This window comes from Ornithorhynchus anatinus, chromosome X1, assembly GCF_004115215.2.
Source record: "Ornithorhynchus anatinus isolate Pmale09 chromosome X1, mOrnAna1.pri.v4, whole genome shotgun sequence".
NCBI classification, from domain to species: Eukaryota; Metazoa; Chordata; class Mammalia; order Monotremata; family Ornithorhynchidae; genus Ornithorhynchus; species Ornithorhynchus anatinus.
The window spans coordinates 96346740-96359119 of record NC_041749.1 but is presented as its reverse complement, the minus strand read 5'-3'; the positions used below and the strand labels follow the sequence as shown (position 1 = coordinate 96359119).

General features: G+C 44.0%; 1 protein-coding gene across 9 annotated transcripts in view; it reads left to right on the top strand.

The window, feature by feature from the left end:
* Window positions 1-12380, top strand: part of ITPR1 (inositol 1,4,5-trisphosphate receptor type 1) — a 336719-nt gene that overhangs the window by 242329 nt on the left and 82010 nt on the right. For all 9 annotated transcript variants that reach the window (XM_029050132.1, XM_029050131.1, XM_029050126.1 and 6 more), the window contains 2 exons: window positions 6666-6846; window positions 9397-9650. In XM_029050132.1, coding sequence (XP_028905965.1) covers window positions 6666-6846; window positions 9397-9650 — 435 coding nt within the window. The remainder of the gene's footprint in view (window positions 1-6665; window positions 6847-9396; window positions 9651-12380) is intronic.

Below are 12380 nucleotides of genomic sequence, written 5' to 3'. Positions count from 1 at the left end.
ACTCATAAAGCTGGTCAAAAACATACCCCTGCTTCTCAAATGCATACAGCTAAAATCTCCACCCTAATTTTAATTCAACTATCTGCTACTTTGACTTCTTTGTTTTCTTCCATTTGCCCTAGATGTTACTTTCTTCTGCCCAGCTAGTTCAGAATGTATTCAGTAGCTAATTTCTAGCTGGTCACATCACATTGTTTCTTAAATTGACATCAGGTTCAAACCTAATACAATTTATTACCTTCTGAGATTTGCATTCTGTGGTTGCCAAGAAAGCCTTTGTTTTCCTCCTTTTTCTCCACCTCATTCACTTAAGGCCACTTAAGCATAGTTTCTGTAGCTACTCTGATTTCAGACTAATTTTTTTCCACTCGTCAGTCTTGTAAGGTCAGGAGAGGAAGAACAATTGATCAGTCAATCATTCCGTGGTATTTGACTGCATCCTATTATTGCTTATAATAATAGTATTCGTTAAGCACTTACTGTGTGCCAGGCACTGTACTAAGCACAGGGGTGGATACAAGCAAATCTGATTGGACACAGTTCCTGTCCCACAAGGGGTTCACAGTCTTAGTCCCTATTTTACAGATGAGGTAACTGAGGCCCAGAGAAGTGAAGTGACTTGCTCAAGGTCACGCAGCAGACAAGCGGCAGAGGTGGGAATAGAACCCTGGACCTTCTGACTCCCAGGCCCATGCTCTATCCATTATGCCACTCTGTGTAGAACACTGTCCCAAGTGCTTGGGAAAGTAAAATACTGCCCATAAGGAGCTTACAGTCTACAGGAAGCACTTACCGTCTACAATCCAGAAAAAAAAATACTCCAATCTCCTGTGCAATCTCATCTCAAAACTTTGTCTTTGATGAAGAGATCCTCTAACTCAGGAATGGTGTGACTGGAAGGTAGAGTAGGCCAAAGATGCCAAGTAAAGTAAATCAAAGTAAAACTTGATGTTTTCGCAAATGAGCATTTATATTCTAGTGAAATGCAGCTTGGTCTAATAATAATAATAATTGTGGTATTTAAGCGTTTAGTACATGCCAGACACCATACTAAGTGCTGGGGCGGATGCAAGCAAATTGGGTTGGGCACAGTCCCTGCCCTACGTGGGGCTCACAGACGCAATCCCCATTTTACGGATGAGGGAACTGAGGCACAGAGAAGTGAAGTGACATGCCCAAGGTCAAACAGCAGACTAGTGACAGATCTGGGACTAGAACCCATGACTTTCTGACTTCCAGGCCTGTGCTCTATCCACTACACCAATGGAAAGAGCATGAGCTTGGGAGTCAGAGGGCCTAGATTCTAATCCCGACTCCACCGTATACCTGCTGTATGAACTTGGGCAAGTGATTTAACTTCTCTGTGCCTCAATTCCCTCATCTGCAAAAGAGGAATTCAGTACTTGTTCTCCCTTCTACTTAGACTGCGAGACCCATGTGGGACCTGTTTATCTTGTTCTACCCCATTGCTTAGTACAGTGCCTGGCACATAGTAAGCACTTAACAAATACCTCCATTGTTATTATTATTCATTGTCCATCTTCATTTTTATGTAGTAAACATTGCCTATAGATTATTCTTTGATAAATATTAGGTAACCCTCTTCCTGGAATGATCCCTTATCCTTCTCTAGAGCTGAGATGTTATGGTTTCTTTAATGTCCCCTATATTACAAGCTCCAAACCATCATCTTTTCTGCTCCTCTAACGTGAAAAGACTTCCTTCTCCTCATCTGTCAAATTGTTTTTGTGCCTTCTTTTACAGTCAGTCCTCCTCTGCGAAGCCTTTCTAAGTAGGTTAAGGAAAGCAGTGTCCTACACCCCGCCAGAGTTCCTCTTTCCTAGGAAATATATATAGTAGACATCATGAGAAGCAGCATGGCCCACTGTAAAAAGCACGGGCTTGGGAGTCAGTGGGCCTAGGATTCAGCAGACCTGAGTTCTAATCCTGGTTCTGCCATTTGCCAACTAGGTGACCCTGGGCAAGTCACTTAACTTCTCTGTGCCTGAGTTTTCTCATCTGTAAAATGGGGATTCAGTACCGGCTCTCCATCTTAACTAGACTGTGAGTCCCATGTAGGGTGAGGACTGTATCTGTCCTGGTTATCTTGAATCTTCCAGAGCATGTAGTGCATAGTGAGTGCTTAACGAATACGACACTTCTCGTTATGTATATTTATCTACGTTGACTGTTCAGCACTCATTCTTGGATTAGATCCCCAAGGGCAGGAGAATGAAGCTTCTCTATTTTTGGTGTATTCCCTTAACCAAGAACGAGTCCATGACAGTGCCATGCGCTTTGTAAATGCTCAGCCTATGTTAGTGGGAAATGATGCAAGCATTTTATATCTTAGTTCCTGTTTAAGGAAAAGCATGCACCATATACAGCTGAAAAGACAGCACAAAGGACAGGTAACTGCTGATCAACTGACCATGCTATTAATGGGGAAGCAGCGTGGCTCAGTGGAAAGAGCACGGGCTTTGGAGTCAGGGCTCATGAGTTCGAATCCCAGCACTGCCACTTGTCAGCTGTGTAACTGTGGGCAAGTCACTTAACTTCTCTGTGCCTCAGTTCCCTCATCTGTAAAATGGGGATTAAGACTGTGAGCCCCACGTGGGACAACCCGATTCCCCTGTGTCTACCCCAGCACTTAGAACAGTGCTCTGCACATAGTAAGCGCTTAACAAATACCAACATTATTATTATTATTATTAATCAAGCCAAAGCCATCATTACAATTGAAAGATGGACAAGTAATTGCATCACCTTATTGAATAAGGAGTGTGTGTGTGTCTTTTGTGTGTGTGGGGGGGGGTTTGCGCGTGTGTGTGTGTATGACTTTCTTTTATCCAGAAATGTGGTCACCGAATGAGTGTGGGTAAAATTGGAGAAACAAAATGAGCAAGAAGGATGTCAGAAAAGTCTATATTATCCTGCCTCATCTTTTAGCATGGGAACTTCTAGGTCAATTCTTGCAGTTGGAAACTGTACCATCCAGGAAGTAAGAATCAAAACACATTCTATTCTAAAGGAATTTGGTGATGACCAAATATAAAGAATTTAGAACCTCTAGACTGTAAGCTCCTTTGTGGGCAGGGAACGTGTTTACCAACACCGTTATATGGTATTTTCCCAAGCGCTTAGTACAGTGCTCTGTGAGCCCGTTGTCGGGTAGGGATCGTCTCTATCTGTTGCCAAACTTTACTTCCCAAGCGATTAGTACAGTGCTCTGCACACAGTATGCACTCAATAAATACGATTGAATGAATGACTGCTCTGCACACAGTAAGTGCTCAATAAATACAGTTGTTTGAATGATTGATTTTAGGTCACATTTTTTCTTTACACACTGCTAGCAAGTTTGAAGAAAACATAAAGTTGGGTGTGTGCAGATTAGAAACCAAATTTACATTCACTTAATTACAGTGAATTAATCTACCATGAAGATTAGAACCATATAAAATATCCCACCCACACAGACTCAGCGGAAACAGAACTCTTGGAGAGATTGTTAACTGAAGTTGGAGAACCAATCAGAAAGCATCTGCTTTAGATAATTAGCCTTAGCAACCCACAAGCGTCTTTTTACTGTAGAGGCCTTTTCAAAAACATCTCAGGGCAAGTCAGTCATTCAAGAAAATCAAAACACATTCTTTTTAAGAGTGCCATCTGTCATCTTAAAACACGTGCAACACATGTAGATACTGGGCCAATAGACGGCACTATTAGAGTGTCTAGCTTTGAATTCATTGCCAGGAACACGTGGGGCCCTGCTTACTTGAATTCCGTGAGCAACTAACAATGCAAGAAGACTGAGTAGATCTCTTTTGAAATCAGGGGGAAAGAAGTTGTAAAGCGGGACTGAGCAACATCAGTTTGTGGGGAAGGTGTTAAACCAAACCAAAGATTGTCCTTAAGAATGGTCATTCATTCAGACTCAGCCTCCCTTTTCCTCAGTCCCACTGCCGCCCCCCCGCCGCCACCCGCCGCCCTCGACATTGCCCCGACTTGCTCCCTTTGCTCTACCACCCCTCTGTCCCACATCACTTGTGTATATATGTACATATCTATAATTCTATTTATTTATATTGATACCTATTTATTTATTTTGATGTCTGTCTCCCCCCTTCTAGACTGTAATAATAATTTTGGTATTTGTTAAGGGCTTACTATGTGCCAAGCACTGTTCTAAGCACTGGGTAGATACAAGGTAATTAGGCTGTCCCACGTGGGGCTCCCAGTTCTAATCCCCATTTTACAGATGAGGTAACTGAGGCACAGAGAATTTAAGTGACTTGCCCAAAGTCACACAGCTGATAAGTGGCAGAGCCAGGATTAGAACCCACGACCTCTGACTCCCAAGCCCATGCTCTTTCCACTGAGCCACGCTGCTTCTCAGTAAGCCCGCTGTGGGCAAGGATTGTCTCTCACTTGTTGAAATGTACTTTCCAAGCACTTAGTACAGTGCTGTGCACACAGTAAGCACCCAATAAATACAATTAAATGAAAAAAAGAATTGTCGTATTTATTGAGCACATACTGTGCAGAGCACTGTATTATGCGCTTGGGAGAGTACATATAACAATAAACTGACCCATTCCCTACCCACAACGAGACTACAGTCTAGAGGGACGAGCTTACAGTCTAGACTCGATAAGGGCAGGAGGGGTACAGCTGCAGATGAGAGGTTAACTAGAGTCAGGAGAGATGGCCAGAGGGGATCGTGGGAGTTTGAGCCTGATAGGTAAGGTGGAGCACTCCCATTGCGGGGAGGGTGCAAGAATATGATTGTGCTCCAAGTTGTGTGAGATGTCAGCTTTGGGAATGGCATTGAAGCATGAAAGAAGGGTAAGGGGGAGGCCAGAAGGAGCGCGTCACAGTAGTGGAGGCAAGAATCAACCAGAATCTAGGCACCAGATTTAACAATGAAAGAGAAAGGAATAGGGCAAGCCCAAGCAATGTTATGTGGGAAGGAGGAGGCGTACTTTGTCCACAGACTGGGTGGCCTTAAGATTAAAAGATGATTCTCAAGTTCCATAATTGACAGATGGGCAGGATGGTTGGTACCATTGTTGGAGGTGGAGAAGTTGGACAGAGAAGGCAGTGTAGGCCGTGCATAGGAAGCCAATTTTTGGTAGGTGATTATTTGTTTGACTGCATGGCCAGGATCCACCTGATTTTGGCCCAACCCCACAAGTTCAGGTCCAGAGCAGCCTGGGCTAGGCAAATACTGAAAAGTCTGTTGCTCTACCTTGAGTCACTGGGTCATTCCTAGCCCCAAGAACCTTAGGGAGAAGGGTTGATTCAGTGACTTCCTAGTGTCTTCTGTCCTTCTCCAGTTCCATTTTTTTAAATGGTTTTTTTTAAGAACTAACATGTCAAGCACTGTTTTAAGCTAGGGTAGATTCATTCAATAGTATTTATTGAGCGCTTACTATGTGCAGAGCACTGTACTAAGCACTTGGAATGTACAATTTGGCAACAGATAGAGACAATCCCTGCCCAGTAATGGGCTCACAGTCTAAACGATTCAAGTAAATCAGGTTGGACACAATTCCTGTCCCACATGGAGCTCACAGTCTAAATTGGAGGGAGGATGATTGAATCCCAATTTCATCGACGAAACCCTGGAGGCACAGAGAAGCCAAGTTACTTGCCCGAGGTCACACAGCAAGCAATTGGCCAAGCTGGGACTGGAACTCAGGTCCCCCAACTCCCAGGCCTCACTGCTTTTCTCTTGACTGCCCTCTTTCCTGACTAGTGGAGCTCAGAGTGCCGGGAAGCAGTATGGCCCAGTGGAAAGAGCATAGGCCTGGGAGTCAGAGGACCCAGGTTTCAATCCACTTGGCATGGGATCCTCTCATTTGACTACAGTTAGCTCACTGTCAGTCTTTGGGCAGCTGGAAGGGTTTAGGAGGAATGACAACTGCCTATCTCATGATGCCAGTTTCCTTCTGGACTCTCAGTAAGTATCTGTGATGATGATGATGACTCACAGTTCTGCCTTTGGTGGCATCTGGGCTGACATATCCTTTGGACCCTAGGTGGTAGGGAATGAGGAGGATAATTTGAATGGCAAAGCAGACCTGGAATTCAGAATACTAAGCTTCTTTTTTCCATTTTAGTGTGTTTGCTACATTTTCATGACAATAAATTCTAATGCATGATGCTTGTGATTCAGCTCAGAGCAAGAAAACAGACACATAAGTGAGGCCCAGCTACTATGTTGCATTTTGTCTGTAAATCAATCCTGAGGTGCATTTCCAATGCAACCAAAAGCAACTTAACAGACTGTGGTACCAGTTGAATTGTCATCATTCCCTAGTGTCAAAAATGGGTATTACATTACCTCTTCCGAAACGACACTCGATTCCAGTTTTCCATTTCTCTGTTCTTGCTTCATTTGCTAGAACCCTCCCTGACCTCCTACCTGCAAGGATTAATTGACAACTCTGTAAAGGCGATATCCCACGATTGACTGAAATCCTTGCTTAGGTGATCCATGGGGAAGAGAAATCTGAAGGCTAAAATGTGATGTAAAGTCTGTTCTCCCAGGGATTTGCACATCTTGAAAACTGATTAAGTTTCCAGTTACTTGAATTTTAAAGGGAGAAAAGGGATACTTATGATCTGACCCAAATAAATTTGTAATGTTTTCTTGATAGCACTCCTTTTTCTGCCGACTGACAGAAGATAAGAAGTCTGAAAAATTCTTTAAGGTCTTCTATGACCGCATGAAAGTGGCACAGCAAGAAATAAAGGCTACAGTCACAGTCAACACAAGTGATTTGGGAAATAAAAAGAAAGATGATGATTCTGAGAAGGATGCACCAGCCCGAAAGAGAGGTAAAGTTCCATTATTTTCCTTTAAAGTATAACTTTAAAATTATATTTGAGGGGTGTTGCCCATAAAGTGAGGCTCTTGAATATAAAATGAAATTCAAGTGAGATACTGTGATTCCCTTGCTTTGATCAGTTCTAGCATCTGTAATCCTAGGAGTCAGAACTCTCCTAAGCCCCTGGTAGGGGCATGGGTTGGCCTCAGAGGAACCGTGATATCTCCCAGGGCATACCCTAAACAGAGGAATCAACCAAATAGGCCCATTCCCACCTGTACGCCTGCCATTCGGAGCAGGCCTCCCAAATAAGGTGGCCATTAGTCCGGTTTCATACCAGACAGTCTGGGTTCCGGTTGGTGAATGCCCTGGCTGGTACCAATTCAGGACTAGACCTCTTTAAGTCTGGTATTTATTAATAATAATAATAATGATAGTTATGGTACTTGTTAAGCACTTACTATGTGCCAAGGACTTTTCTAAGCGCTGGGGTAGATTCAAGTTAGATTGGACACAGTCCCTGTCCCACATAGCGCTCATAATCTTAATCCCCATTTTACAGATGAGGTAACTGAGGCCCAGAGAAGTGAAGTGACTCACCCAAGGTCACACAGCAGCCTCATGGCGGAGCCAGGACTAGAATCCATTACCTTCTGACTCCCAGGCCCCTGCTCTATCCACTAAGCCACGATGCTTCTCCATTCAGTCAATCAGTGGTAGCTGTTGAGCCCATACGGTGTGCAGAGGATTCAGTATTCAGTATGCAGAGCAATCGTATTTATTGAGCACTTACTGTGTGCAGTGCACTGTACTAAGCGGTTAGAAAGTACAATTCAGCAATAGAGAGAGACAATCCCTGCCCACACCAGGCTTACAGTCTAGAAGGAGGGAGACAGACATCAGAACAAGTAAACAGGCATCAATATAAATAAATGGAATTATAGATATTTACATATAGACATAAGTGCTGTGGGGTGGGGAGGGAGGGTAGAGCGAAGGGATTATGTCGGGGTGACATGGAAGGGAGGGAGAGCTGAGAAAAGGGGGGCTTAGTCTTGGAAGGCCTCTTGGAGGAGGTGAGCCTTCTGTAGGGCTTTGAAGAGGGGAAGAATGATGTTTGGTGGATTTGAGGAGGGAGGGCATTCCAGACCAGAGGTAGGATGTGAGTCAGGGGTCTATGGCGGGACAGGTGAGAATGAGGAACATTGATAAGTTTAGCACCAGAGGAGTGGAGCACCGAGCTAAGCACTTGGGGAGTAGTAATAATAAATAATAATGATTATGGTATTTGTAAAGCACTTACTATGTGCCAAGCACTGTTCTAAGCACTGAGGTAGATACAAGGTAATCAGTTCGGACACAGTCCCTATCCCACACAGAGCTCACAGTCTCATTCCCCATTTTACAGATGAGGTAACTGAGGCACAGAGATGTGAAGTGACTTGCCCAAGGTCACACAGCAGACAAGTCGTGGAGCCGGGATTGGAACCCAGGTCCTTCTGACTCCCAGGCCCATGCTGTATACACTCGGCCATGCTACTTTAATGCAATTGAGTTGGTAGACACATTCCCTGCCCACAGGTTAGAGGGAGAAGCTTTCAGTCTATTTTCTTTTTGAAACACCCAGCTGCTGAGGTCCATGGCTAGGGAGCAGTGCCCATATTTACAGTCCTCCTGGGCTGGGGTGTACTGAAGCAAGAGAGGGTGACAGAGGTCCACCCGGTAACCTGCCCAGCAGATATTTGAGTTCTGCAGTGTTCTGAAGAAAGCCTCTAAATATGTGTTCTTATAACTCTCTGACTTATAACCCCTAATGGTATGCGTGTTACTTGCACAGCTCTCAGCTAGAGATGGGTCATCTTATCAGTTTCAAAACCTAAATCTTGTGATTGTTGCCAGGAATGGACAGAAACACAAACACTGTGACCCTAGGGAAAGCAGTTACTGATTTTTATTTTTGGTACTTTTAAGAGTTGGTATTTCTTTAAAAAAAAAACACAAAACTGTTGGTGGGGCAGTGTTGGCAATAGTGTCCAGAATTCTGTAGTTCACTTCTCCTGAAGCTACGCCTTGAAGAGAGTGGCACTTAGTATCTTTTGAAAGGGTTTTCATAAGAACAACAGTATTTCCTGCCTATTTCGTAGAGTAAAATAAATAAGCACCATAAATGATAAATACGACAATTATTAGTATATGACTGGGGAACAACTGAAGAGGCAACCTGTACTAAAAACCTTCCAGAAAGGGGGACCTCCGCACTGTCCATAAACTTAATGAGTTAATTCTGACCCTCCCCGGATAGAAATTCTTAGGGCCAAGGACTCTTCACTGGTTGTGATGTGGGATTCGAGACAGAGACTCAGCTCTGAACCCTTTCATGTTTCTTAATGTTCTTCTCAGAGCCCTCCAACGTTAGAGAGGAATGGGGAAACAATGGAGTGCATAACCTGGCTAAAAGGTTAAGATGCTAAACTGACAAGGACAGATGGGTCTCAACCAGATTGCCCAAGTTGGTCTGACTCCCCCAGTGACCATTCTGATTATTTCTCTTATTTTGTAGTCAAAGAGCCCACTACACAGATTACCGAAGAGGTTCGGGATCAGTTGCTTGAGGCCACCACTGCTACCAGGAAAGCTTACACCACCTATAGGCGAGAGGCAGATCCCGATGACCACTACCCGTCTGGAGAGGGAGCCCAAGCCACGACGGACAAGGGCAAAGATGACTTGGAAATGAGTGCAGTCATTACAATAATGCAGCCCATCCTCCGTTTCTTACAGCTGCTCTGTGAAAACCACAACCGGGATCTGCAGGTAGGTCAGATGTCTACCCTGGGATTGAACTTTCACGGTTCGCTTGTCTTCTATCCATTTCTAAAGCACTGGAGTGAGACTGTCTTTCATGGGCTCCTCAAATCCTAGCCCAGAGAGGAAAGCTCGAGTATCAGCGTGCCTTCTGATCTGGGTTTTCAGAAGAACAGTACACATCTGTGCCTTTAGGATGAGTCCTTTTATTTCCGCCATTCTGCCTTACCTCAGGATAAAGGGACATAAACAACGATATCCAGCGATAGGGCAGGGCTGTAGTGTAGGGGAAGGGATCCTTGAAGGGCCGAATGTTTACTGGTTCTAATAATGGACGAACATCAACTTCCTTTCTGGTTGTCTCAGCAAAAACATTAGTATAGGGATGGGTAAAGGTCAAGGCCTGGAATTAACCCCCTAGTTTCCCTCCCCCCTACCCCCCCTGCCAAAAAAAACCACAAAAAAACCCTCACATCATTCTAGAGATGGTCTAGCTTGTATAGTCCTTGAGCAAAACAACGTGATCTGTACTAGACTCATTTAGCAGTCCTCTGTTCAAGACCTGGCTTTATTGCCTCACTTTGTAACCACATCACTGATTGCTGGCTGGGTTGATATCCTTTATTTTCCCTTCCATTCTCCTCTGGGTACTGAGAAGATGTGAGCGAGGGTGAGTGAGAAGGAGTCTGTTTGCAAAGTTGTTAATGCAAGTACAGATTGTTTGCTACTATTTTGTCATTGATACTTAATCCTTAAAACTTAATACAAATATGAACCAGCCCTGAATTCGGCGTGCAGCCAGCGAGGGTGAATTGAAGCATTAAATATTTGCACAGGTGGTGTATAAATGTGCCAAAATTATTGTCCCCAAATCAGCTCTAATTATTATTGTTCATTGTTACTACTGTAAATTGCTTCCACTTAAACATTCAGGAGAAGCTATGGGTAACACGTTAAAACACACCAGATCATTGCTAAAAGAGAAAGGGATATCTTCACCATAAGATACCAGCCTATATACGGGGATTGTGAACTGTTGCATGAATATTTTTCAGTCCGGGAAAATCAGGTTCACTGAACTGTAAGTGCTGTTAGCCGCAATATTTAAAATCTAATTTGTGCGGAAAGAATCCTTCCCTGAAAACAACATCTTTTCAGATTTGGGTGCAACTTGGTTTTTTCTGAAAGCAATGGGTGACTTTTCAGTGTTTTGGCTCCTGCAGCTTAGTTTCGTCGTGCCACTTCCATGACCAGGAGCAGGGTTGCCGTTGATGCAGCCAATGCAGTAATAGTAAGAGTAGCATTTATCGAGTGCCCACACGGTGTACTTGGATCTGTACTCTTACACTTGGATCTGTATCTTTTGTGCCCTTGATATTCACCCCTCCCTCAGCCGCTAGAGTTGGGAAGCAGCATGGCCTAGTGGCAAGAACCCGGGCTCGGGAGTCAGAGGACGTGGGTTCTAATGCCGGCTCCGCCACTTGTCTGCTGTGTGACCTGAGGCAATTCACTTCACTTCTCTGTGCCTCAGTTCCCTCATCTGGAAAGTGGGGATTAAGACTGTGAACCCCACATGGGACAAGCTGATTACTTGTATCTACCCCAGTGCTTAGAACAGTGTTCAGCACATAGTAAGTGCTTAACAAATACCATCGTTATTATTTTTAGAGTTGGATGAAGGGATTGGTGTGGCTCAAAAGGAGCTTACCCTCTAATGGGGGAGACTGACATGAAAGTATGTAAAACTAGAGAGGTCAACAATACATAAAGTGGATATATACAGGAGTGCTAAGACTGGTGTAAACATCTTCATTCATTCATTCAATAGTATTTATTGAGCTCTTACTATGTGCAGAGCACTGTACTAAGCGCTTGGATTGTACAATTCGGCAACAGATAGAGACAATCCCTGCCCAGTAACGGGCTCACAGTCTAAAAGGGGGTGACAGACAGCAAAGCAAAACAGAACAATACAAAACAAGACAACATCATCAAGAGTTGGCTGAAGGGATTGGAAAAGCTCTGGGTGCTGGAAAATTAATCAGAGAAAGCTTGTTGGAGAAGGTGGAATTTTAGGAGGGAAGTGAAAGTTGGAAGAGCTGTGGTCTGTCAGGGGGAGGTGAGGGGGAGGAGGTGCGGGGCGCGTATGAACTGAAAGCAGCCCATGGTTCAGAACCTGTCCCGTAATGCACCCAAAATGGTGACAGCAGAAAAAGGAGACGGTAATGCCAAATATTTCAGTAGGGGATCCATTGGCACCTTCTGCATCATTCCCATATAAGATTAACCTTTGACTGCATAGGAGAACCGCAGAAATAAGATTGTCACAGGTCTACAGATGAGAAGGGATTGCCAAAAGCGTACCATCTGAATCTTGAAGCAGGTCTCCCATGGTATTCTCCTCTTGAGGTTGAGGAAACTAAATCTAGTAGTTAATTATATTTTAGTTTGTTCCTGACATTTCTCTCATTTCTCTCCTCTGCCTCTCTCTTACTACTCTCCTCCCCCACAGCCATAGAAAATAGCAAGGTTTAGCACCTGCTTGATTTTAGTAAGCAGTTCTTACATATTTGGCATCCTTGACTGTTTTTATCATTATTGCAGTAAAAAAGATTTGCTTTGCCATTTATAAGGTGACTTCCTCCGTAACAGTGTGGAACTCAACCGCTTTGATAATGGGATGCTTAAACTCGATGGACTCTGGCTGAACAGCCGCAGGTCAATTGAAGTTTAGTTTGT